This window comes from Pelodiscus sinensis, chromosome 2 (assembly GCF_049634645.1).
Source record: "Pelodiscus sinensis isolate JC-2024 chromosome 2, ASM4963464v1, whole genome shotgun sequence".
Classification (NCBI taxonomy): domain Eukaryota; kingdom Metazoa; phylum Chordata; order Testudines; family Trionychidae; genus Pelodiscus; species Pelodiscus sinensis.
In genome coordinates this window covers 203,508,059-203,534,871 of record NC_134712.1, presented here as the reverse complement: position 1 = coordinate 203,534,871, position 26,813 = coordinate 203,508,059, and the positions used below count along the sequence as shown (strand labels likewise).

Sequence of the window (26,813 nt, the reverse complement as noted above, 5' to 3'; positions counted from 1 at the left end):
TTCTTTCATGATAAAGAAATTGCACTACAGTACTTATGTGAGCTGAATTGAAAAATACTATTTCTCTGGTAATATTTGTAATAAAAATATAAAGTGAGCACTATATACTCTGTATTCTGTATTGCAATTGAAATCAATGTATTTGAAAATGTATTAAATATTTTGGATTTTTTTCTACATTTCAAGTGGTATTCTAGTGTTTACCTGTGCAATTAAAACTGCAATAATTTTAATTGTGAATAATTTGAGTTAATTGTGAGAGTTAACTGCAATCAACTGACAGCCCTAAACTACACCTAACACAGCTGGAGTTCACAATGGCTATTGCTAATTCCAGGGGAGAAAAGGTAAGGTTGTGTGGGTGTTTAGCTTAACCCTGAATATCCCAGGTTTTAGAAGTTTGAGTTTTGCTGAACTTTACATTCTGGAAGGGCACAAGCTATCGCCCAGCAACCTTAACTCTGTGTTAAAGTTTTTTGCCTTTTACTTAAACAGGAACTGATATATATGGTCTCTGATATTTTTTCCTCTACATTGACTAAGAAGTCCAGTTTTTAATATATGAGTCTTTTAAAGCCCCTATTCTGCACATACCAATTATTAAGCATACTGATTGCTATAGCCCAAATTCTGCTACCTTAATACAGAGTGAGTAGAACCTTATGTTGTGAACTGTCCCATTAATTTTGTGATACACGCTACCACTCATCACACATAAGGGCCACAGAATTAAGATATGCTATATTCAGGGTCAGAGTTATAAACTGAAAAGCTCTGAGCACAATCTTAGACCTTCTGAAGTCACTGAGAATTTTCCCATTGGCTTCAAGGAGCCAGGGCTTCACCCTAATGTCTTGTATTGTCATCAAACGTGGTCAGTTCTTACCAAATATTTCATAAAATCTCAGTGTACTAGAAAATAAACCTTTTTTTAAAAATTATCCCACAATTTAGTCAATGTAAATGTTTAATATTAAAAAGTTGGGGCTAATCATTTCATTGATTTGTGACAGACTTGAATATCTTTGAACAAATAATTGCCCACTTCATTTGAAGTCATCTCCTACAGCATCTGTGAATCACTTAACAACTGTCCTACCTTGTATTTAGAGGTTACCTTCCTGGACCCTAGAAAAGCTTTGTGAAACTCAAAACCTTGTCCCTACCACCAAAAGAAGTTGGTCCAATAAAAGATATCACCTCACTTAACTTGTTTCTCTGAACAAATAAGTAATCTATTTAAAACATGCATTTCACAGTTAACTTGAGGCAGCCAGATCAGCAGTATCATTTAATGAAAACTGTCACAAAACAAATTAATATATTTCTGTGCACCAATATTGGGAACCAACTCATCTGAAGAGTGTTCAGAATCTAGAGGAAGATTCTCAAAAAGATAATGTGCAGAATTGTAAAGTAATTTAACTGCTAAAATCTCACATGACTATCTCAGTTTCACTTTTATTGCACATGGAGAAAAATCTTTCACTTACTGGGACAATCCAAATTATTTGACTATTTTCCCACTTTACTAACGAGTGGCTCATTTTCCACAGATATTCATAGATTTACTACACTTACTGTAGATACAACCAGGGGGATATATGCAAATGTAGTATTGACCAGAATACAAGACTTGTCTTGACAACCTATGATTATATTGGCCTGTTTCTTAACTCAGGAAAAATAAACATATGCTGTTTCACACAGGAAGTCTTGCATATGCTAGGCAATGAGGGTTATAAACATATTCAACTTAGAATATGCCTCATGACATTTAAAGTACAGGGGCTTTTAGCCAAGACATGTCATGTGCCACCATCATCTTACTCTTCAGATTCTTGAACTTTTTGTACAGCAATGTCAGCTAAGTTAGTCTCGCTTTCAGAGTGATTGTCAAGATGAAGCTGGGGGGCTGATGGCTGTTTGTTAAGCACACTTTCCTCTGTTCTTTTAACTGCATGATGAGAGTCCACTTCTTCGGTAGCTTCTGGAGGATGGTCTGACTGTTCCTCATTTGTGGGACTAAGACTGGCTGCTTGTGCTTCATCTAAAAAGAATAATAATAATAATAAAAGACATATACATCTCACAAATCCCATAATCAACAAACCCCCAGGACACACATAAGAACATATATTGTTATTCTTAAGGCTGACTTTGGCAGGTACTTTCTCTCTGTTTCCCTGAAAAGTTTATTCACCTTTGTTACTGCTATCAACAAGTTTCCTAATATTCATTCTTCTAAAAGTAATAATGTAGCTCTGCTTCCTTAAGTGACTTCAAACACTGAAATTCTGTCTAGCAAGATTTTAAGTTATGTTGGCAACTACCCTGGATACCTCACTCAGACAAAACTTCCCATGATGCTTTCTCTTCAATAATCAATTTTGTCTCCATGATGACTGCTGGAACTGGTGCATGCTATTATGATACTGGGTGAATAGGTTAGCTTAGTGCCCTACTCTAATCAAACTTTCATTTCAAACTTATTTTAGTCTAAGGCACTGGTATTTCAAGGAATGAGAAACCAAAGCATGACTTACTGACTAAGAAAAAATAACTGTAACCTAACAAAGAACTTAGGAAGTTTTGTGAGAAAAGTGGCAAATACAGGTTTGCATAAGAGGTTATAAGATATAACAGAGAATATCTGTCTAGTAAGAATCAAGCTAAATGCCAAAAAAAGATTGGCTGGCGTAAGCTGACTTTTATTGTTTGACCAGGCTTAAAGTAGCTCAATGTTACTCTTGACATTCCAAAAAGTGTTTTGGGGAAAATCATATTTGGTTTGTCTAAATTAAGTAGTTTGGGCATTAGAGACCATGATTTAAAAAGAAAATTGGAAGTCTACTTAGTGATTAAAGCCCATTTTGGCTTTTTAAGTTTTTCATGAGATGGTCACCAGGACAAGTTGTTTACAGCTTCCTCATATGCTAAGAACTGCTATGCATTTGTATTTTAACAGCCTAAGTCCTATACATAAACATGCATGACATAGTTCCTGTATTTTGTAACTGCTTACAATAAAGTTAAAACATAAATTAGTGATAATAAAATGGGAGAGAGGCACTAAGAGACAGGAAGTGAGACAATGAGCATGTATGCTACTTCATTAGAGATTTTCCTTTTTATCACATATAGAAAAAATGTCAGACATCTTTACTTTGTTGCAGGAGCTTCAGTTTGTTCTTTTGCTAGTGGTTACAAGATAAAAAAAAACGCCAATCAACCAACCAAAATAACTACTCCCACACAAACTCACATAAGAGTTCCTTGTTCCTCTCTCCATCCCCACAATATAGCAAAGAGTTAACTTCTGAGTTAACCTTTTGGATGGTGGGTTAGGGCGTGGGGTGACTGTTTTGTTTTTATTACCCAACTTGTCATTTGGTCCTCCAGTTATACAGTGAAGTAAAGTGAGAATTTTTGGGTTTTTTGATCAGAGCTTTAGGATTTTGAATCAGTAAAGTTATAACTCCTGATGCCCTATTCTATTCAAGAGTCATGTGTATTTCTATTACTATATACACATTTATGAATTCACAAATAAGAAGTCAAGCATTCCAACAATTACTGGCACTTTTCCTGCCAAGAGAGTCTATTAAACCTCAGTGCATGCAGTAACCATTTACTTTTGCTTCTTGTAGCAGAATTTATTAATGCAGGATTAATTTTTGTTAGCAAAATGTGGATCTGACCTCTCTCTCGCTTTTTTTCTTGCCTCCGTTTTTCTTTGGCAGCCTCTAGCTCTTGCTTCTCATGGACATCCTTCAGTATCTTACAAACTTTTTTATGGGTAAACCAGTGTATTTTCTGGCAGTTCTGATCACAATAAATAACCTGAAAGTTTCCACAGCCATTACTTCACCTTCATATAACAAGACAATACAACAATTTAATTGTATGTGGAGATAAAACTACATATTTAATTAGGATATTGGAAATTACAATTTTAAAGTTAATAAAGTCACTCAGAATAGGTGTTCTATACATTATTGCACAGGAAAACCATTGTTCTAGTGTAATTAATTTAGGAAATCCACAACATATGGTAACTCCACACAGCCTTATTTAGGGCTTTAAATATTCTTACTATTTAGAGTCAAGATACCTGTACCACAAGCAGGTGCTTTGTACCCAATGAGTCTGAGCATATAGGAGCATTTTTCAAAGAGCTATATTTACCAGCAAGTACCTTCCTTTTTCAGACTGGCAGTAATACATTCACAGATTACAAGTCCAGAAAGGACCACTCATTATGATCACCTTCTATACAGCACAGTTCATAGAACTTCCAAAATAATTTCAAGGCATATCTTTTAGAAAAACAGCCAATCAATTAACAAAATTTTCAGTGATCAAGAATCAACCCTAATCCTTAGTAACTTGTTCCAATGCTTACTTAGTCTCACAATTTAAAATTGTGCATATTTCCAGTTTGAATTTGTCTATCTTCAAGTTCTAGTGGCATTACATTTTTAAAATTCCAACTACAGTCTCTTACCATTTTACATACAGAACATCTTTTGTCTGCTCCCTTTTCCCCACAGGTTGTACAGAATTCAGCATCCACAAAGCCCACTTGGCCAGTAATGGCTTGTGTAAGTACAGAGAAAGCAGTAGGATCAGAGCCCTGAGAGAAGGAAAAAGAATTAAGCAATAAGGAGGAAAAACATGATTTAGAAATATGAAATGCATATTTAGCAGGAAGTTTTGGCAATTTATAACTTAAGAGCATAGTGCCTGGTATGTCTATGCATTTTCAAGAGAACCCAACGGTAATGCAGATCCCTCCACTAACTATCATTCATTTCACTCAGGCAAACAGCTGTAGCTTAGGTTTGTCTAGTTTGCACTTTCTAAAGAAGGGAAATAGTAATTGTTTTATTCTAACTTAAAAGGTTAAATCCAGTTTTAGTATAAGCAGTTTAGAATTAATATTTAAATCCATATTTTCATGATGCCATCACGTTAAAAGAGGGCTGGGCAAAATATGGCCAGGAGGCCAGATCTGGCCTGCCAAGCCACTGGATCCAGCCTGTGGACCACTCTGCCAGGACAATAAGGCACACAGCTGTCCCCATTTAAAGCACAGTCCATGGTTTCTTTGCTCTGCAAGGAGGGGGAGGCTTCGTGTGATCTCACCACCGACAGTCCAATCCTCAGCTCAAGTGACCCCCAGCCAATCTCTTAGCTCCTAATGGCTGGAAACAACCAGTCAATGGGAGCTGAGAGATTGACCTGGGGGATGGAGGCAGTGCAAGCCTCTTCCCCCTCCTGGAGCTGAGAGTCACATGGAGGGAACAGCCTGCAGCTTAAAGTGATTTGTTGCTGCAGCACAGGGGGCCCAGCCTGTCCAGTGGATACTGCAGGGCTGCTGGTCAGGAGATGCTTAGGTAAGCGGCTCCTAGCCAGAGCCTGCCTCTGGCACCTCAACTCCCTCCCCCCAGGTCACCACTGAAACCATCTGCAACCCCCTGCCCCACGTCACAACTCCCTCCCAGACACTGTACCTCCTTCTTCACTCCTCCCCCAGGCCAGAATCCTCTCCTGCACCCAAACACCCTTCCAGACTCTGCACCCCATTCCCCCGTCCCAGGTCACAATTCCCTCCCAGACTTTGCACCTCCCCTTAGAGCCCCTCCCCTACACCCATACTCCCTCCCTGATCCTACACCCCAATCCCAGGTCACAACCTTCTCTTTCACCAAAACACCCTCTCAGAACTAACACCATCTCCTACACCCTAGTCCCTTACTCCATGCACCCTTCTACACTCAACCTCCATTCTAGACCCCACACTCCCTCCACAGAAAAGTGCAGCCCTTGATCACTCTCGTAATTCTTGGTGTGGCCCCCCACCAAAAAATATTGCCTACCCCTGCTTTAAGAACTAGTCTATGTGCAAAATCTTTCCTCACTATTTGATTTGCAAAAAGACACTGCTCGCCAGGATTTCAGAGCTTTTATATTAGCTTTCAAAATACTGTAGCAGATCCAATAAGTTTGATATGAAGGGCCAAATCCTACCCTTAGCTAAACAGACACAAAATCTGATGACTTCAAGCAGAACTGTGTCCACTTAGTCTTGGGCATAATTGGCCTTAAAGTAGTGGCAGGCAACCTGTGGTCCACTGGGGTTCCACCTGCAGCCTGCGGATCCCCAGGCTGCATTAGTCCCCATATACCTCTTGGGCACCAGTACACCGGAGCCCAGCATTTTCTGCTCATCATTTCTTCTCTCCCAGAACTTTGAGAGGAGCTTTGTATTTCCTGACTTGCTCTCCATCTCCGCTCCTTCCCCTCCCTCCCAGAGCTGGAATGCTTTGAATCAGCTGTATGCAGCTTTCCAGCTCTGGGAAGCAGAGGGAGGAGCAGTGATGAAGCACAAAACAGGCAATTCGCATGCTCCGAAAGTGCTAGGAGGGAAAGGAAGGAGCAGGTAAATGTGGGGCTGTGGGGCTCTAGCATGCATGAGAGGTGCGTGAGGGAGGTGGGACAAACAGGGAGGTCATAGGGTTCGTGAGAAACCTCAGTGGGTTGTGGGCTTCTGTGTCAAAGAGAGCCACTCATGTGGCCCATCCACCATTCCTGATTGCCCATCCTTGCCCTAAATGGTAACATTACATAAACACAGTAGCATCTGTGCTTCTGATAAATCATATTTATAGCTGAAAAGCTGTATCGATCAGTACCACTTTAGCATTAAGTGTGGCTTTAGGCAGAGCACATGGGACTTCTTAATGTCACACTGAATATTCTCTTATTGTAATCCATGCATTTACTAGTGTCCTCTGCAAGAGGACAAACAAAATGCTTTTTCTCGTGGATTTTTTTAGACACTTGTAATCTATTGCTTATTGTATCCTGGAAGAAATGAAGAAGAGGTCTTTTCCTATTTGTAAACCATGGCTGTTGTCCTTTTAGCTAATGGTGCCGAAATTAACCTGTAAATGTTTGTTGTATCCATTCCCATTTGTGGCATGCGGTGAAGCAATTCTCCAGTATCTCTGCATAATAGGGCACCACTTAATTTTATTGTCGCAGATATGACCATGTGTCTTGATATCAGAGGACATTTGCAATCTTCCATTGGTTTTGTTGTTTTGTCATAATTAGAACATTATTTTAATTTGGTACAGAAGAAGTCCCTAGAATCCCAATTTTTAAAAAATGTCTCAGGGGACATTCAAAACATTTGCATCATAGAGGAAATAAGCCAAAGGACACAAAGACTTGTTAAATTTCAATTGAATATCAAGGTTTTACTATTGGGCTAAGTTAATATGTTTCTAAAATAGCACTTCTTTAATTAATTGGATACACTTACAATTTCAACAGGCGCAATACTCCTCACCAGCTGCTGGAGCAGGGTAGCTTCACAGTAAGGAAACTTTCGAATGCATTCCCTGATGAACTTCTCTTGATACACAGGAAAACCATCTGTATCTCTGCCTTTCAATAGACTGACATTTTTGAAGGAAAAGTTAAATGAAGATCCCCAAGCAACTAATGATTAGTGTTTACTGACAAGCATGCTTCAGGCTGTTAATTATTCTGCTGTTCCCCTGGCTTCCTTCCTCATAGTGCAACTTTCCTCCTATTGCAAGATTCAGATTCGAAGTAATTTCCATAGTGTCAAAATCACAGTTAAGTTAAAAATGAACACGAAGATTTTTGTACATAATTTTAGAAGTATAAAATATTTATTACAGCTAAGTTTTGGAAATCTAGACACACTATATTTCAATGAACTAGCTCAATATCAGCATTGCCAGACATACACCTTATTAGAGAGATTATACTATGTTTAAATACACAAGGCTTGGAGGTACAGTTCTTGTTTAAAATTCTATTAGTCATACCATATTACTGTCCTGACTTCACTATAGCTATCTTATCTTTTCTTTTCCCTTATTTAGCCTCTTATTTCTTGAATCACTGCTGTATTAACTGATTTTAATATTTTAGAAACAGGCTTGTTTTCTTCATTTATAAACCAGTTTTCAGAATCACCTATGCATCCACTGAAGGCAGGGGGAACTCTACAGCCTCAACGATAGGCAACTAATCAAAATAGCTTGTTGGCATTAGGTACTTTTGAAAATCCCACATGATGTTTACAAACCAAACTGACTTAGAAGCAAAAATTCCATTGGCTTTAAATGGGATTTCTGCTTTATGCTGCTAGTCTGGGCTAGGGAGCAGAATGGAGAAAGCAACGTGCTCAGAGGTGACCCCTTCTACAGATTTGATAGTGTAGTTCTCATCACTCTTACACACACATGCATGCACCACCTACCTTTCTCATGCTCTAGCGCATTCAGGACCATGGCCAGACCAGTTTAACACACCCACCCAGGTGCTCAATGAGGTGTTCAGTGCTGATGAATGTACCCAACTTTGCACTGCATGAGAACTGGGTGCTTTTTGTACACCTGTGGAGGGATCAGGGCTCCCCTGCACAATGCTGAGCTGGAGTCTTTCAAACAATGCCATTTAATATTGGCAGTTTTTTAAAATCACAAAAGCCAAAGTAAGCAATAGTATATCTCCACCTCATCTCAATAGATGCATTATTTTTTATAAGCATAAAGTTAGCTCGTGTATAGACACTCAGATTACTCTTACATTCTGTATATATGCATACCTTTTGATTAATCCATCCAGTTTATCCTCTCGTTCTTTGAGAAAATTAATACATTTCTGGAAGATGCAACTAATATAGTGCATTTTAATAGCCAGTACTTCATTCATCTCTCTCTGTTTCATGCACTTCTCACAAATCAGATCCAACACCCTGCAGCATTTCAGCAGTGCTTCTACTTCTGCCAACAGGGGGTTCTCTTTGACCAGCAGCACAATCTATGGGGATCAGGAAAAAGAGTTTAATGTAACAAGAAACTCTTTTCCTTTAAGCATGTTAGTTACAAATATATAGGTGAGATGACTTAAAATAGTTAACTTTAATAGGACTTCTGATGTTCTTCCATTTTCAATCTATTTTCTCTTCCCATGTGCTCTCTTTCTTTGCTAACAGAGCATCTTATTACTGAGTAATAAATATACTGTAATTCATAGTTACTATCCAAGACTTTCAAAACTAAGGGCAAGCTGCTCCTCCCGAAGCAGCTCAATGATTACTCTGGCCCAACATCCCCTCTCTGAGGTTCACAGATGAGGCGATGGAATTGCAGGATATAGGTTTACCACTATAGAATTAACAAAGTAAGAGGGCAATAAGTAAGAGTGTTATAATATACTGAACTAAATCTGTGTAACCAGAGATGTGAACGCAGTTAATGATTTACGTTTACCATACTCATGATGCCTTGCATGAGCATCAAACAAGTCATAATGCTGCAAAAATATCATTTAGCTCGATGTCTCAAATTTAATATTCTTAATTATGGGTCATATTCTGCCTCCCCTTCGGATTTCAAAAAATCACTTTATTTTGCAAGTAATCCCCTAGATTTCAAAAAGATAATTATCAACCTAAGAGTTACAGGATGTGGTCCTATACCAATAAATGAGACGTACACCCTACTTCACCTTAACAGGATGCAAATTTGTAGTAGTAATAATCTTGTGAAGAGGCCCAGCTAACTTTGCTGGCAGTTTTGGTTCTTTATCTAGTCCCTGTGGTTTAGTGTAGTAGTCTAGCCTTTCCCGTGGAAAGAAGTTGTTGATAATAGTCACACAATCATGTTGACCTAAAGAAAAAAAAACATGAAGAGTGAAAATTTAATTTAGTTACACTCCCACCCAATCCCCACAGGAGCTGGTCCAACCTAATTTTTAAGTTCTGACAGTAAACAAGTACATGCAAGATGCCATCCTGTAGGAGCGGAGAGAAGGAGCCCTCTAATTTCTTCTCCCCAGGTTCCTTTAAAAATATATTTATGACTAAACCACGAGGAGAGTCAGTATTCCTCTCAATAATTCCCACATATTTTCTTATACAAAAACATACAGGGGTCTTCCATACTGGTGTCAGCAGGTTTTTCAAGAGGAGATCCCTGGCAATTGCACCTCTTGCTGTTCATTTTAAGAGAGTAATCTATTCATAAAAGTAGGTCAGAGCATTGTCTATAAGATGCACAGGATGTAAGCAGGGAAGGAGGGATCTTTCCCCAGGCCTAACACACATTAATAGAATCACAGAATACTGGAACTGGAACGGACCTCAAGAGATCAAAGTCCAGTCCCCTGACCTCATGGCAGGACCAAGCATCATCTAGATCAGGGGTTCCCAATCTGGGGTACGTGTACCCCCAGGGGATACAAGAAGCTTGTCAAGGAGGTATGGGGAATATTTGGTAAATAACTAGATTATCCTAATTGAAATATTCCAAAAGTAATAGTGTTAGTGAAAAAAGTTGTGGATTCTAGAGTCTAGAATTTATTTCCTTTCATATTGAATAGGGAGTACGGGAAGGTTTACTAAAAGCCAAGGGGGTACGGGGACCGAAAAAGGTTGGGAACCCCTGGTCTAGATCATCCCTGATAGATATCTATCCAACCTGCTCTTAAATTTATCTCCAGTGATGGAGATTCTACAACATCCCTTGTCAATTTATTTCAGTGTTCAACCGCCCTGATAGTTAGGAAGTTTTTCCTAATGTCCAACCTAAACCTCCCTTGCTGCAATTTAAGCAAATTGCTTCTTGGCCTCTGATGTTAGGACAAGAAGAACAATTTTTCTCCCTTCTCCTTGTGACATCCTTTTAGACACTTGAAAACTGCTATAATGTCCCTTCTCAGTCTTCTCCTTTCCAAACTAAACAAGCCCAATTCTTTCAGTCTTCCCTCATAGCTCATGTTCTCTAGACCTTTAATCATTCTTCTGGCTGTTCTCTGGACCTTCTCCAATTTCTCCACATCTTTCTTGAAATGTGATGCCCAGAACTGGACACAATACTCCAAATGAGGCCTAATCAGTGCAAAGTAGAGCTGAAGAAGAATGCATCAGAAAAGTTCATCAAGATTGGGAGAAAAGAGACGAGAAGGAGAAGAGGATAAGTCACTGATGGTTGAAACGTGTAAGCATCAATCTCAGGGATTTAGAGCACTGGTTAATTAATGAGAAAGAAAAAGGTAACCTGAAAAACTAGAGAATCTTAAATGCATCTTTGTTTAGACAGGCGAAAAGGTGTTATATTAATACATTATACTTGGATGATATATAAATATCTCAAAGCATTTTGCGAAGGTAGCACAAGGATCTTCATTTTACAGATGGAAAAACAGACACAGACTGGCTTTGTGCTTTGCCCAAAGACACCCACAGCAAATCAATAGCAGAAGTGGAAACAGAACTCAGGTCTACAGTATCCTGCTGTAATCATTAGATAAATAATACTTGCTAGGCAGTTCTCCTAACAACCCTGAGATGCAGACTGGTAAATGTTATTATTTCCTTTTTTTATAGATGGCAAAACTGAGCAGAGAGTAAAGTGAATCATCCATAACAAATCAGTGGCAGAGTCCACATCAGGACTTGGGATCTGGTTCCAAGCCCCGTTCTGACTCCTCCAGACTGAGTAGTAGCTATTTGCACTAACACACATTGCCTTAAAACTTAAATACATACTTCTGTTTGTACACATTAAGCACTTCCCAGTCTGTCTGGAGGACCACAGATATTTTACATTGTTAAGAATGAAATCTGACTGACTGCTGGCTCACTATAAGAGAAGACATAGGATAAAATCTAATCTTTTGTTTTTAGCCAATTAATGCAAAAATTTCAAGTAATGTTCCCCCAAGAAAGAAACCTCTTAATCTGCCAAACCATCTAGTCTTATAGCCCAAGTAAAAATCAAGAGATAATTTCAATTTACCCACAAAAGCAGCCATCTGAGCGGCTGTCCTTCCCACAGAGTTGACGACATCAGTCTCTGCACCAGCTTCTAACATCATCCAGGTGATTTCTTTGCTGCCTGTATATAGGGATAAGACATACAGAATTGTGTTTTCTTTTGTAGATGCCCATAAATTGAAAAGACCAGTGGCTAATTTCAAGGTGAATTTTAAGACTTAAAAGGAACAACACTGACAACAAATCCTTGATATCCTTGGTTTAAACAGTGGATTGAACAGCCAGAAATATTTCTCTTATTTGTAAAGCCCAAGGAACAAAAATTCATGCTCTCAGGGTCAGATTCTGTCCTCAGTTATGCATTTTCAATTCCCACTGAATCCAGTGTGTATCGACTTATGCCCTCCCCAACAGGGAGCAATATAGATGCAAGATCTGCTATTCAAGTTTGACAGTACTGCAGCATCTTGTCTTTAAGGAAAGAACAAATTCAGTACTATTATGGAACAAAAGCACAGAGCAGAGAATAAATAGGTTGTTCCTTTCTTCCCAGTGGGAACCAGGTGTTCAGTCTGGGATAAATAAGATGAAGTTATATTTAATGGCAAAATTATATCACTTAACTGATGCCCTTCAGGGAGACTAAAAAAGACACTTTGTGACCAGACTTGTTGGTTGTATTTTCCAGGTGTACTCTTCCTTGACTTTGTTTTTGTGGGAGTGCTGACTAGGGTGGTGTGACTACAAAGGAAAAAAATATAAATGTTTTTGCATTTGCTCTAATTTTAGAGTGACACTGCTTCAGCTGTGCTCACATTTTTTTCAAATGAAAGATTAAAGGTCTGAATACCAACATCCAGGAGTATTCAGATTGGAGACTGTGGGCCATTGATTTCACTCTACATTTAACTAAAATCATCATAACATCTCCACATATAGCTAAGATAAATACTTAATTTCTCTAGGTATTATGCTTTGGGAAAAATATGAGTGACCCAGAAAAGTTAAAACTTCCCTAATCTTTATCTTTTACTCCTCCCCACAACAGATTTAAAGCCCTTTTCCTGATTGCAAGAGAATTATTGATTACTTAAATTAGGGAACAGAAACAATTCCATCTGACCAGTCACAAATAACAAATGGCACTCAAAGCTCAAGAACGAGACACATACAGTGAACTGTTAGTGATCAATCTCCGGAAGAAGAAAATTGGGCGAGGGATCTGCCCCTTGCAAAATTTGGCTAAATACATTCAAGGGAACTCAAATCTTCTTAGGCCAATTCTTTGAACAGAAAGCCTAATTTTGATACACCTCGCAAGTATTAAAATGGCACTGCTTATTAAAAGTTACAATGTTTGAGTCTTAAAAGTCCAAACATCTTTCAGTATGGAAGCATCTTTCACTGGAACTCAATGTAATTAAACAGAATTCACAATGCTGTGCAGGAAAATCTTTGCAAAACAGATGGAATTTTAAGGCTCCAAGAAGAAGTACAGCAATATGCCTCCCTACACAGCAGGAATTATATAGTATATGCCTCAAATAGCTGATCAAATCAACTTAATATGGGACAAAATTAGTCAGAATCAGGGGTCTCAAACTCCTGACCCACAATCCATCCCCAGCTGGAATGAGTGCATAATCTGGCCCAGGACTCCAGGTGCGTGGCCTGTCTATTACCAGCCCTCAAGCCCTTCCCCTTCCTGCCACTGCTCCACCCTCTCCCCTCCTGAGGATATGGCTTTGGAGATCACTGGGGGGGTAGAGGGGCTGGCTCTGCACGGTAGTGGTGATTGTGCTTCCCTGCATTTCCTGCAGCGACAGGAGCTACGAGAGCAGAGGAGCGCACTGAGTGAGTACACTCGTTTCGCTGCACTCTGCTTCCCGCCGCTACAGGGAGTGTAACTACTGCTTCTGTGCACTGCCAGTCCCGCCAATCCCGGTAATCCCCAAAGCCATGTTGGCAGGAAGGGGTGGGGCTTGAAGGTCAATAATGGACAGCCTCTCCTCCCTGGCCTGCTGGGAGTCCCAGCCTAGATTGCACAATTGCTCCAACTGGGGACAGCCTGTGGTCTGGGAGCTTGAGACCCCGTGGTTATCAGCATCTTTTCTACATACCTGGTTGTACCAGTACTTCTGCAGTTACACAGACCCATATGTATTGCCATTACTTAACTAAAAGAATATTTTTATTATTCCTAGGGCAATATCCTGATGATGAACTAATACAACTTGTTCATAGGCCTCTTGTCCATGTCCAGATAACACTATTATAAAAATCTGAAAATACCTTAGAAAGAGTTTACCTGAGAGTCCGGCAAACATCAAGGCAGTATATCCATGCTCATGTTCATTGCAGTTAACATCAGCTCCATGTCGCAAGAGCAACCTGCACATGTCAATTTTTGCTTTGTATACTGCATGCATCAAAGGGGTCATGCCATGCTAATGAAAGAAGAATCAAGAAAGAAATATACACACGTGATAATTGCATTCATACATCTTTGAACTCATCAAGATTCCAACCTAATAATTACATGCCCTAGTGCAATGCCTCATATGACATGTGCATTAACAAAAGCAAAAAAAACCAAAGCAAAATGTTGGATAAAAGGACTATAACTGTAGGTATAGTGAATTTCATTCATTACATTGGTTTATTTGCATTTCTTTTATTTTGTACTATTGCAATGCAATTTAGTCTTCCAAAAACAAAATACTTATCCCCATTTGCCAAAGATCTCTATGTACTTAATGTTAAAGACAGATTATATCCTATAAATTTAGGAAAGTTGCCAGCTTCTTAAGTTAGCAAATGAACGTATTTTCTACTGCATACAGGTGGGAGTAAGAATATTTAGTTCAGGCTTCTTTCAGTGTCTCAATTATCAAAACGTATAGACACCCAACTGTGAAAATCATGCTGTCAATTCTTAATTATAATTGATGAAGCTGTAACTATATTACCCCACCTTCCTACCACTTACCATATATTCACAATACCAAAAATATGAGTGAAGGGTTCACCCAGTAGCTGAAGGTTTTTCCTTAGAACTACACCAATGTAACTACAGCAGCACAGTTTACTGGTTCTAATACTTCTGTAAACCCACCTCACTAATGTAGTAAAAAGAAAGAGTAAGATGGTTCAATGTGTCTGAATTAGGGATTTGTACTGATGCAGCTACAACTATGTAGCTATACTGTTGTATACTTCTCCACTCTATCTTAATCTGTAGGAATTAGTAGGAATGCTAGTAATGCAAGTCCTACAGGATTTAATTTGCCCTGTGTGAGTTGGCTTTAGCAGTAGTATAGTGGGATAAGAAAGGATTAATGTATGTTCTAGAAATTATTTGTTCCTAATATTTCTTTTTAGAAATTATGACAGACCCTATGGTGAAATCATCAGTTGGGTCAGTACACAGATGGATGTGTGTGACTCAGTTCCTCATGAGCTTGTGATACCTAAATAAGACCAGATTCTGCCAGACCCAGCTAACCGTCCTTTTGAATTAAGGAAGCAGGCTTTCTTGCAGTTAACTGCCAAACTACTTTTTCCATATCCAGGACCAGGTTAAAGGCAGTAGCAGGTGGTTTTATTCATGCATATTCAAAAGATGTCCCAATATTACCATCCAGTCAAGTATGTGTACCCACACACTGTTCCAGCATGCAATCCACTGCAGCTAACTCAGCATACTGAGCCGAATTAGGGATGCATGAATGTGTTTTCTTCCAGGGTTCTCCTTGGCCTGCGGGAGTAATGGCATAAATCCCAAAACGTGAATATGGAGTACCATGGTCATAAAAACTCGACCTGTCAATGAAGAAGTGGTATCCTTAAAAGGACTTCTTTTCCCTAGTGAGGGGGACAAAGATTTCTCACTTCCTTTCCATTTCTCCTCTCCTAATCCCCTCCACTGTTCCTCTACATTTGGATAAATGTGAGGTCTTCTGATAGATTTCACTGAAATGTCTTTTCCTTGCTAGATCGGCATTGGAAACCTGTCCATCTTTAACTGAGTCTGACAGTAGGAATTGGAGGTGTGTGAGAGGAGTGGACTATGATTGGACAGAGGCCAATTATGAAGGTGAAATGTTGAATAGCCCAACTTGTGGCCAGCAGGTATTTCTCACAGTTGTCATATATGATTTCTACCGGAGAAAGCACCTGCGAAGCATAGGCAATAGGTCTGATTTTCCCATGCCTCTTCTGTGAAATAACGGCTGCCAACATATTTACACTCACTGCCACCTCCAGGTGAAAAGATAATTCAGGAACTGGAGTGATCAACACCGGAGCCATAACAATGGCTTGTTTCAGCTGTGACACTGCTTCCATGTGTTGCTCAGTCCATTCCCACTGCACATTCTTCTGGAGTAGTGGTCCCCAACCATTTGAAGCTGCCGGGCGCCAGGGGGGCATGGCCGTTAGGCTGCCGGGGGCCAGAGGGCAGGGACACTCGCGCACCTGGGTGCGGGGCCGCCATGAGCAACATGCCTGGGGCCAGCAACCCTATGCGCCATGTGGCCACGGGTGGGGCCGCCCATTTGCAGCAAGCCTGGGGCCAGTACCCCCCATAGCCGCACACCCAAAGCCAGCACCCCTCTCACATAGCCACGCGCCCGGGGGCAGGGATGCCAATTCGCCATGTGTCTGGGGCCGGCGCTCCCCATGCGCCGCGCAACCGGGGTGCTGGCGGCCAACTCGCCGCACTCCCGGGGCTGGCGCTCCCCGTGCGCTCCGGCACCGCGCAGGCACCTGGGGCGGGGTTAGCCCCGAGCACTTGGTGGGCGCACACAAATGCCCCTGTGGGTGCCATGGCGCCTGCGGGCACTGTGTTGGGAACCACTGTTCTGGAGTAACCAGAAGAACCATGGAACTTAGGAACCATGATGACTTATTTTGAGGACTGTAACCTGACCCTGACAGAAAAGTGAATGAAAATTACAAACACTTTTTCTTATTGAAAACACTAGGTATGGCAGTGTACACCCTCCTAATTCTGGAGAAACGACAGGAACATATTTTAGTGAGTCACTGTTTTTAATGGAAAATGTCTGAAAGGGACCCTCTCAATTCTGTAATGGATCTAGGTAATGGAGTTTAGACAGCTGTGTGGATGCAGCTAACCCTGCATGAGGAAAGTTGACAAGTCTGAAATGATCAAATAATGTGGTTAGTTTAGTGCATTGTTTAGCTTGTTGCTCTCTTCTGGTACAGAGACAGAAAGGAAAAATGCTGTCTGGGGGACAGTGTCTAACAGTGAGCATACAATCATTTCTTGAGAAAGCATCCAGAAACCTTGACTCCATCCCTCCAAAGTGCATTGGACCAAATATAGATAAGAACTAACATGCTGCATAATAGGAGCAGATATCTGCTTAAAATAATAGTATAGTTTTTAGGCTTATTGGGGGAGGGGGAGCATATCTTTGACTTACTCAATGCCTAGAGATAATGTACTCTGCAGGGTGTGATTTCTAAGAAACACTGAGGGTTACTATATTTTAGTTTCCCAAAAGGAGAACATTTCTAGAGTGGTAGGGGGAGGAGCTGAGGGCAGAGGGGGCACTAAATGGGGTATCGGAAGGAAGGTAGTAAGGTGGCTGGTGCAAGTTCAAGATGCAGCAACAGTCGTCCCTTAGAACCTCCCTGAGGAACTCCTTCTCCAAGACTGAAAGCTAGGGCCTGGGAAAGGTAGGATCTGGCAACTATGGCTTGCCCAGGAGTGGACCAATCAGCTACAGATGGAGGGGAAGGACCAATGGGGGCTCTTTCTGAGCTGCAACTTGTCTGCTCTGCAAATAACTTGGGACACTTCCTGTTATTTGAAGAATCTGCCTGGACTGTGAAAAGAAGCTCAAAAAGTGGATGTGTCTGGGAAAACCCAAATGTATGGTAAACCTAGACTAACATGTTGTATATTGATTAGTCTGTGTTCGTTCTTGAGATTTTCTCCTTCCTCCCAGTTACTAAAGGGGGCTGTATCCACTCTGAGCTAGTCAGTGTCACAGTCCAACCAGCATGCTTTCTGTGGCTCAAAGAACCTTTGTTTTGATGGCACCATTATCCAGTAATGCAGAGTTTGCTTGAAGAGCCAGAGATAACCTGTGATCGCATGAATTTGTTCAGAATTAACATTTGGAAAAACTTCAATAGGAAATGCAGATTCTAAACTCTTCGTGGGCCTCATATGATACCATTTCACCTGTCAAAAAACCCTATTCAGAATTTGAGAGTGAACAGATCATATCCAAACTTAAAGATATTAATCCTCTGAAATACTTTTACAGATTAAGAAGAGTTTAGTGGCTTACTAATGCAAGTTAATAAGCTAATCAGAAGTCTTCTGAGTTCCTACGTGCTATATAATAGTTATTTAGCTCCTAAGAAACCTGCAGACCTCTCGATAGCTTTTCAACCTAATACTTCTTGAGAGATTCACTAAGAAGATACAACAAAACTTCTAAATTAAAAGTACCTCATCCAAGCAATTGACACGGACATTCTTGCTGCCCAAGAGCCTTCCAGCTTCTTCAGTGTTTCCTTTAAAAAAAAAAAAAAAAAAAAAAAAAAAAAAAAAAAAAAAAAGTAACATGTAAAAGAGGTAAAAATAAAATAAAATGGTGCTCCATTAAAAGTAAGGGGCTAAAAGGGAAGCAACAAAGAATCAAAGCATTGCTAATAGTTCTATTTCTGATTTTAAATAAAATACTCAGACTAAATTAGCAAGTTACCAAGCATGAAGAAACTCAGGGATGAATATTAAATTATAGAAGCTAAAAGTCAAGAAGTTTTAAAATCAATATGGCTACGTCTACACTGGCATGATTTTGCGCAAGAACTCTTTTGCGGAAGAGTTCTTGTGCAAAAACTCTTCCAGCAGAGAGCGTCTATACTGGCATGTGCCTTTGCGCAAGAGATATGCTTTTGCGCAAGAGCATCCATGCCAGTGTAGTCGCTCTCTTGCACAAGAAAGCTCTGATGGCCATTTTAACCATAGGGCTTTCTTGCGCAAGAAATTCATGTTACCTGTCTACACTGGCCTCTCGCGTAAGAGGGCTTATTCCTGAGCGGGAGCATCAGAGTTCTTGCAGAAGAAGCACTGATTTCATACATTAGAACATCAGCGTTCTTGCGCAAGAACTCACAGCCAGTGTAGACAGGCAGCAAGTTTTGGCGCAAAAGTGACTGCTTTTGCGCAAGATCACACCAATGTAGACACAGCCTATATATAATTAGACTTGCTTTACAGAAATTAGCCTATTCTATGAACTTAAGCTTGGAAAATTAATATATCTTTTTCATAAGGTGCGTCAGGATAGTTCTGACGTGGTAAATACATGAGAGGGAATGTTTGAAGGTATTTGTATATAAATGTTCCTGCAGATGCATTTAAATAATGACTAGCATTCTTCTGCAAGTAATGCTGAATACTAATTTGATTGCGAGCTATCACAGTGCTTTGAAATCTTTGTTGGTCAGAATGAAGAATGATTTATTATTTTGTTTAAACTGTAACACCCTTTCTATTCTGACCAAAAACCAAACCACCACCCACCCTAAAATTCAAATTCACGAAACTGGATTGTAACAGCACCTTACTATACTGATTCCACAAGCAGAATTCACTCTAAAAAGTCTTGAGTGTTTTGTGATAGGGAGGAGCGTGGGTTTCCTGAAATCATTCTCTCATAACTCTTACAATGGTATTTTATAATAATTATAGAGGACATGGATGTTTGAGAGAAGAGAGAATAAAGGAGGGAAGTGGGTTCATCATTGATCAAGGCAAGAAATACTGGAGAAAAATTGTAAGTGCATTTTAACTTGGCTATTTGGTGCTTGGTCCTGCCATGAGGGCAGAGGTCTGGACTTGATGACCTCTTGAGGTACCTTCCAGGTCTAGTATTCTAGGATTCCTGTGGGGTATAAGATGGAATACAATAATGGTTTTGGTATAGCTTTTCTATTGACCATATTTTCTGCTGTATATAAATTTTAATGTTACACTGAAGAAATTTTATTTTATAGCTACTATTGATGAAAAAGTGAGGTGTGCAAAAAAGTAAATTGATAATAAAAATCTCCAAATTAAATAAAAAAAAGTATGAACTAAGTTTATCAGAATGCAGAGTAGATTTAACTGTTTTGAGATTCAAATTCTAATCTGTTAAAAGCTTGGTTGTGGACCACTATTTTGAGAGTAGCGACGAGGAGTCCTGTGGCACCTTATAGACTAACTGAAGTGTAGGAGCATAAGCTTTCGTGGGCAAAGACCCACTTCGTCAGACGAAGACCCACTTCGTCGCATCTGACGAAGTGGGTCTTTTCCCACGAAAGCTTATGCTCCTACACTTCAGTTAGTCTATAAGGTGCCACAGGACTCCTCGTCGCTTTTGCAGATTCAGACTAACACGGCTACCCCTCTGATATTTTGAGAGTAGTAACAGAGGATTTGAGATGACTCCTAATTCATCAAAAAAAAAATGCAAGTGATGATAGTACTGTACTGAATAAATGGTTCTGACCTTTGGTTTTATGAGAACTGGTTTCAAAGTCAAATTAGTGGAACATTACTTTTATAAAACATCCATGTCAGACATTATTGGCCGTATTTTTGATTGAGCAGTCATCAAGACCAAAAGATTACTGCACCTAAACTCCAGACCAGCCCTCACACTCTTAGGCTACGTCTAGACTACATGCCTCTGGCAACAGAGGCATGTAGATGAGGCTACCAGGCATAGGAAAATGAAGCGGCGATTTAAATAATTGCCGCTTCATTTAAATTTACATGGCTGCCGCGCGGAGCCGATCAGCTGTTTGTTGGCTCAGCGCGGTAGTCTGGATGCGCGGGTGTCGACATTAAAGGCATTTGTCGACCACCCAGGTATGCCTCCTGGGATGAGGTTTACCTGGGTGGTCGACAAATGCCTTTGATGTCGACACCCGCGCGTCCAGACTACCGCGCTGAGCCGACAAACAGCTGATCGGCTCAGCGCGGCAGCCATGTAAATTTAAATGAAGCGGCGATTCTTTAAATTGCCGCTTCATTTTCCTATGCCTGGTAGCCTCATCTACATGCCTCTGTCGCCAGAGGCATGTAGTCTAGACATAGCTTACCTCAACTAGTGTCCTAACCCAATATCCATGCTTTTGTCCATGACAAAATTAAATTACATGGCATGAGTTTGTTAAAGACAGATACTAATAAATATTTCAGCAGTTAGGCTGTTGGAATGTTTGTTTGTTTTGTGCATAAGCAAACCAAAGTATACCCAAGTTATTTTAAGGCATTTTTTTAGATTTTGAAGAAGAGTACATTATGCCTGCATAAATGCCCAAACTTTTGCCCACAAAATCCTTTTAGTTGAGCCACAGGGATAAAAGTTTCATCCAAAGTCCACTTCAGTCAATGTAAAGACTCCTTTAGGGACCAAGAGCTTTGGATCAGGCTATAACTGGGAAAAAGAGACAAGTGGGAAAATGGGGGAAGAGGAGAAGGAGAGTGGGTCATGACAGTATTTTACAAAGTGGTCTGTATAATAAAAAAGTTCTAGAACCCTCTAAGTGAATGGTAACGCTTATTTTGACGTAGGGGATAGGGAGGTGGAGAATGAGACACAGAGATGCTCTCTAAGCACATTTCAGCATAACAATTCTTGAGACTGTGTCTTTAGTTCATTTCTCTCACCTCCCAAGATAAGCATGCCAAGTAGCAGATAATTTTGGAATACTTATAATTGTGCACATTGTCAAGTAAGTGAAAAATACTGTGAACATGTTTATTTCTCTTGGAGCACCCTGGACTACAGGTTGTTTGCTTACTATTGCTAACAGTAACTTGAAGAGTACTTGTAACTGACAGAAATTAGAAAGTATCTCCCACCACACTGAACTCAGCTGGGTTACTTTGTGCAATTTGATTTAACTCTGGTTACTGTCATTTTCCCTGTTTCCCTTGTAATAATTTGGTGAGTCTTTCACATGGAGAAAAAAACAAACCAAAATTATACTTCCCTATTCTTGATTTTTAAAAAGTCAAGGGGCAGATTACAAAAATAAATAAATAAATAATTCTGGGTGGCTCTTACTACATTTAAAAGGCAGAGGTGCAGTGGGGATAGAGAGCACCTCCCCGCCCCCCCATCAACCAGTCGATGGAAATTAGCTGATTAATCAAAATTTAACATCCCTAGTTCAAAAGGTTAAATTTGCTTTTATGAGCTGAACACCGTGTCAGAGAGCGCCACAGGCTGGCCAATGGCACCATCAAGCAGTAGAAATTGAGGTCAGTCTCTTATCTGCCATTGCCAAAGATAATGTTCTAATGAGCCTGAGCTTCAAAAGGCTGTGCGCACCACCTGTCCGAGACTGGCAGCCTAAGCAGAATCCTCAAAGCTATCCATGCATTAGAAAAAGCATCCTTCAGCGCTGCATCATAAATGAACTGGAAAACCTGGAATGGAGAGTGTTTCTCGTATAGCAAAATGTTATCGATGTTGCCCAATTCAACACAGAAGTGTTTATCATTGACATCCAAAGATTTCTCAGGTGTCAGCATCTATACATTTGTTCCAAAGTATTTTCCTGTCCTTCAGCAGCTTACTGAGGTCTCTCTCTCTCTCTCCCTCTCCCCCCCAAGTCTTTTCAAGGTGCTATATTTGTTCAACCCCTTCTTCCAGAGGACACTCCAGTGGCATCAACAAAACAAGTCCCTCTTGAATTTTTATTCTGAGCTTGTCATTGTCTCATATCCAAACTGTGTCTTCTTCTGATGAATACAAATTCCCTTGAAGACAGGCTCAACTCCTAAGTTTTCCACCATTTCCTTGGCAGTGACAGCATTGTCAAATCCATTGTCTCTATAAATCACAATGAAATCAAGACAGTTACTCAAAGTAGTGGTGATTGCAATGTCCATTGACTGGGTTTGTACGGTCCTGCTTACAACTTTTGGAATGGGATATTATGCCAAACCACAACTGAGACCAGAAATTTGAAGTCAGTGATCTGTTTTGTCAAGCATTGCACCTTGTGTCTGATTCTGGCTTTGGCTTTACTCAACTGTGTCAGTTCCATCAGGGAATCATAAACCTCAGTCACTTGGTATCTCACCAGCTTTATGCTATCAAAGTAGCTCTCCCAGCAAGAGTCACATAGCAGCTTCACCCCCAGATTCGTAACTGTGTCAGTGAGGATTTTTCACCTGATAGCTGATGCTAAAAACAGGATATATATCTTTTGCAGTACAGTAAGTCCCCTGGTTACGTCAATCCGACCTAAGTCGGACCCCTAGTTACAAACGGGGGAGAAGGGGGGCGCAGCTAGTGCGGGGTGCCTCCCCCACTGTCGCTGCCTCTGGCGGCGCTTCCCCCCAGCAGACCAGGGAGACGCGGAGCGGCTTTTCTCGCTGCGGAGGACACAGGCAGCGGGACCGCCGAGACGTGCCGCGGTCCCGCTGCCCGCGTCCTCCACGGCGAGAAAAGCCGCTCAGCGTCTCCCTGGTCTGCTGGGGGGGGGGGAGGGGACGCAGCTAGTGCGCCCCCCCAGAAGACCAGACTTTTCGCACTGATGCCTGGGGTAGAGCAGCTGGAGTGCTGCTGGGTTGGTCCTGCTGCGCCAAGGGTCGGCGCTACCAGACCAACCCAGCAGCACTCCACCTCGGCGCTGCGGGTACCAACCTGGCAGCACCCCAGCTGCTCTATCCCAGGTGTCCCCAAGTCAGCTGCTGCTGAAACTGACCAGCGGCTGATTCCAGGAAGCCCGGGGCAAAGCAGCTCTGCCTCGGGCTTCCTGTAGTCAGCCGCTGGTCAGTTTCAGCAGCAGCTGAATCGGGGACACCTGAGGTACAATATGTACCAGTTCCGACTTACGTACAAATTCAACTTAAGAACAAACCTACAGTCCCTATCTTGTACGTAACCCGGGGACTGCCTGTACTCCAGAGATACTGAATCTAAAAAAGATTATACTGCTGTTGACACAACCAGAATGAGGGAATAAAAGTCACAAGGCATAAAGAAAGCTTTTGGATTCAGTGCAAGGATCCTTGCCTGGAAGCCACTGTTTCTTCATGTGAATGCTGTACGCCACTATCAAAGCCTTGTTCACGGCAATCCTGAAGCATTATTGTATTCTAATTTAAAAAGGTTCATAAAGTTTCCGTTAGACCTTTTTCTGGCACAGTACTTCACTTTGCCAAGACATATCAATGTTATCAATCACCTTCCTTGCCATAAGATCAATTTGTTTTGCTGCGGTAATGGTCCATAGCTTCTTCACAAGCTACTTAACACATGTACTCACACAAACATCTTCCTTGACATTTTCCAAAAAGCTCTACCAAAATAGATGCAGTTACTGTTACGTTCAGTGAATAACTTATCCAAGAGCCCTGTTTGTAAGGAAGAGGGTAACTGAGATCAGATGCTCAAGAATGTTCCTCTAGTGCTGGGTTTCTGCATAAGCATCATGCTGGTTTTCTCCATCTATGTATTTATTCAGGGTGAGCCTGGATTTGACTGCCATCCATATGGAGCAAGCTGTAAAATGCCTACGTGACTTTTCATTTGCTTCAGAGCATCAGTTAAATTATGCCAGTAACTGTACGCAGAAAGCAAAGCAACAATTTGGCATTCTTGTCAAATATTTTGCAAAAAAACAGAACACAATACTTAACATCAACTGACAAACTAATCAATGTTGATTCAGTTTCTAGGCATTCTCAAGTACTCTTTTGCAGTGGAAAGTGTTCTGCTCATTTACAAAAAATGTCATAGCCTCGATTTTGCTAGGCCTGTTCAAAATTGAATGATCAATATCTGCAGAATTTAGGATTGCTGTATCAATCTATGGTGTGAAATTTTTCTCATTGCTTTCTGTCATCATACAAGGCTAATTCTTCTTTATGGTTTCTCTCCTTTTCATGTAAAACAGATTTTTCTTTGTCATTACTCCACTTTTCATGTAAGTTACATTCTTCTTTATGATCACTCTCCTTTGCATTGCCTGGAAAATTGAATGACTATCCACCACTTTCCTCACATTTCCATTCCTTCTCTTCCAGTAAGTCTGCTAATTCCTTAGTAGTAGGACTTCTATCATTTACACTTTGCTCAACTTCTTCTGCATTGGGACAATCACTGATACCTAAAGCCTGTAATGTGTTGTTGTGTTTCAGGTATTTTCTCATCAGATTTGCCTCTTGCTAGGAACTATACTGCAATTGAGCTTTTTGTTGCCTATACTGAGCTCCTAAAGGCTTCTTCTGAGGCATCAAATATTTATTTTCTACAGGGAAAAAACAGACAGTAAGGAAAGCAAAAATTTTATGTTCTGCAGTCCTAGAAAGTAATTAAACATTACATGTGAAGCATAGCAAAAGTAGTAACAGTATTTCTTTTTATTGCTACATATATAGGGATTCAATAGGAATCTCTAAGTATGTCCTTTAGCATCCCTATTTACATTCTTCAAGGCTTAAAACACAAGTACAATTATATAATAAAACAAGGTTCACAAATACCACAGCTGGGCTCTGACTTTTCGCTCTTATATCTTACTGACTGGCAACACTCTCCCACCAATGGCTGACAACATTTTAGGCCCAGGATGTCCAACATGCTAGCTACTAGCCACGCGTGGCTTTTTGGCCAGTTGAGTGTGGCTACTTCACTACAGCTTCAGAACTGGTTGGACACCACAGTTCTAGGTGGTTGGAGGGAAATCTAATTCCCAGAACATGTGAAAGACTCCATGAGCTTCTACAAAGCCCCAGAACATTCTAGGAAGTTAAAATAAAAGGAAGTTTTTCTTCACTCAGCGCACAATTAACCTTTGGAACTTCTTACCAGAGGATGTGGTAAAGACTAGGACTTTAACAGGGTTCAGAAAAGAGCTAGATAGATTCATGGAGGTTAGGGTGTCTTCCCTCCCTCTGAGGCACCTGATATTGACCATTGTGGGGAAGACAGGATACTGGGCGAGATGGACTGTTGGTGTGACCCAGTATGGCCATTCTTATTTTAGCAAAAATAGAAGGAATCCACGCAGGAAATACCTGAAACACGCTCTGTCAAACATTTATTCCCCCTTTTGTCACTAACACAAACGCTACTCACTGCCCGGAAACCCCCCGGCACCGCATTGCAGGCGGTCACCTGCCCCTAAATCTGGCTTGGGGTCTAAGCAGCAATAGGAAAACTAACAGGGAAGAGGGCAGTTGGTTCCCTGGGCAACTGTGGAGAGCCCTGTGTGCGCTCAAGCGCTGGCTCTGCAAACAGGGCTGCAGTGAGCTACACCTGTTGGATTTGAGGAACCAGAGACGCAGGAAACTCCGCAGCTCTCAGCCCTTCAGGACGCAGGTCAGTGTTTGAGTTGCTTCCCCTCCCCCCCCATTCCAGGTAGGGGGAGGACCCCGATCCCAGCCTGGCCAGTGGCCCAGTCCCGCGCTGGTATTTCCCGCAGCAGCCCCCGCGCCAAGTATTCCGGCCCCGCGAGCGGCTCGGCTGGGCTGGGCAGCGAGCCTGACCCTGGAAGCGGAAACAGGCCTGAGCCCGCAGCGGGGCTCTACACGCCCGGCGCTCCCCTAGCAAACCAGCCTCACGTGGGGCTGCCCAGCCCAGGGAAAGCGGGGCCAAGCGCCCCTGCCTCGGCAGCGACCACGAGGTGCCACAGGCCTGAGCGCGCGGCGCCTAGAACCTTCGTGCTGCCCCCCGCCGCCAGGCACGTGCCTGCTGCCCCCGCGCCGCCTCACCTTGGGCAATAACCGCCAGCAGCTGCTTCTCCTCCGGGCTCAGCTCGCCTCTGCGGGGGGGAGCCATGGCGCGGCGCGGCGCGTAGTGGGATCCCGCGCGCCCGCTACTCCCGTCCCCTCCCAGCAGCTCCTGTTGGGGGCCCAACCATTCCCCGTCGGGGGGGTGGGGAGGAGAACAACCGCGGCGATCACCCCCTACCCACGCACGGTCTTCGA

General features: G+C 41.5%; 1 protein-coding gene across 2 annotated transcripts; it reads right to left on the bottom strand.

The window, feature by feature from the left end:
* Positions 1-949: 949 nt before the first annotated feature.
* Positions 950-26,799, bottom strand: ANKMY2 (ankyrin repeat and MYND domain containing 2). 2 transcript variants are annotated; one of them, XM_075922274.1, is made up of 10 exons: positions 26,598-26,799; positions 18,318-18,382; positions 14,136-14,274; positions 11,850-11,948; positions 9,559-9,719; positions 8,654-8,868; positions 7,334-7,469; positions 4,508-4,636; positions 3,702-3,843; positions 950-2,050 (listed from the first exon to the last, which is right to left on the bottom strand). In XM_075922274.1, exons 1-10 carry the CDS (start codon positions 26,662-26,664, stop codon positions 1,827-1,829), a joined length of 1,377 nt encoding a protein of 458 aa, XP_075778389.1. In that variant the 5' UTR covers positions 26,665-26,799; the 3' UTR covers positions 950-1,826. The 2 variants fall into 2 exon arrangements, with proteins under 2 accessions (XP_075778389.1, XP_075778391.1); XM_075922276.1 differs by lacking the exon at positions 26,598-26,799 and adding an exon at positions 26,143-26,474.
* Between the last annotated feature and the right edge of the window lie 14 nt (positions 26,800-26,813).

Excerpts from the sequence above, each read along its gene's own strand:
- ANKMY2 (XM_075922274.1), bottom strand. The coding sequence starts at position 26,664 with ATGGCTCCCCCCCGCAGAGGCGAGCTGAGCCCGGAGGAGAAGCAGCTG. Across the intron at positions 7,470-8,653 it reads CTGGATGGATTAATCAAAAG|TCTATTGAAAGGCAGAGATA; the intron begins GTATGCATATAT and ends CAAAAATGTCAG. Across the intron at positions 4,637-7,333 it reads GTATTGCGCCTGTTGAAATT|GGCTCTGATCCTACTGCTTT; the intron begins GTAAGTGTATCC and ends TCCTTCTCTCAG.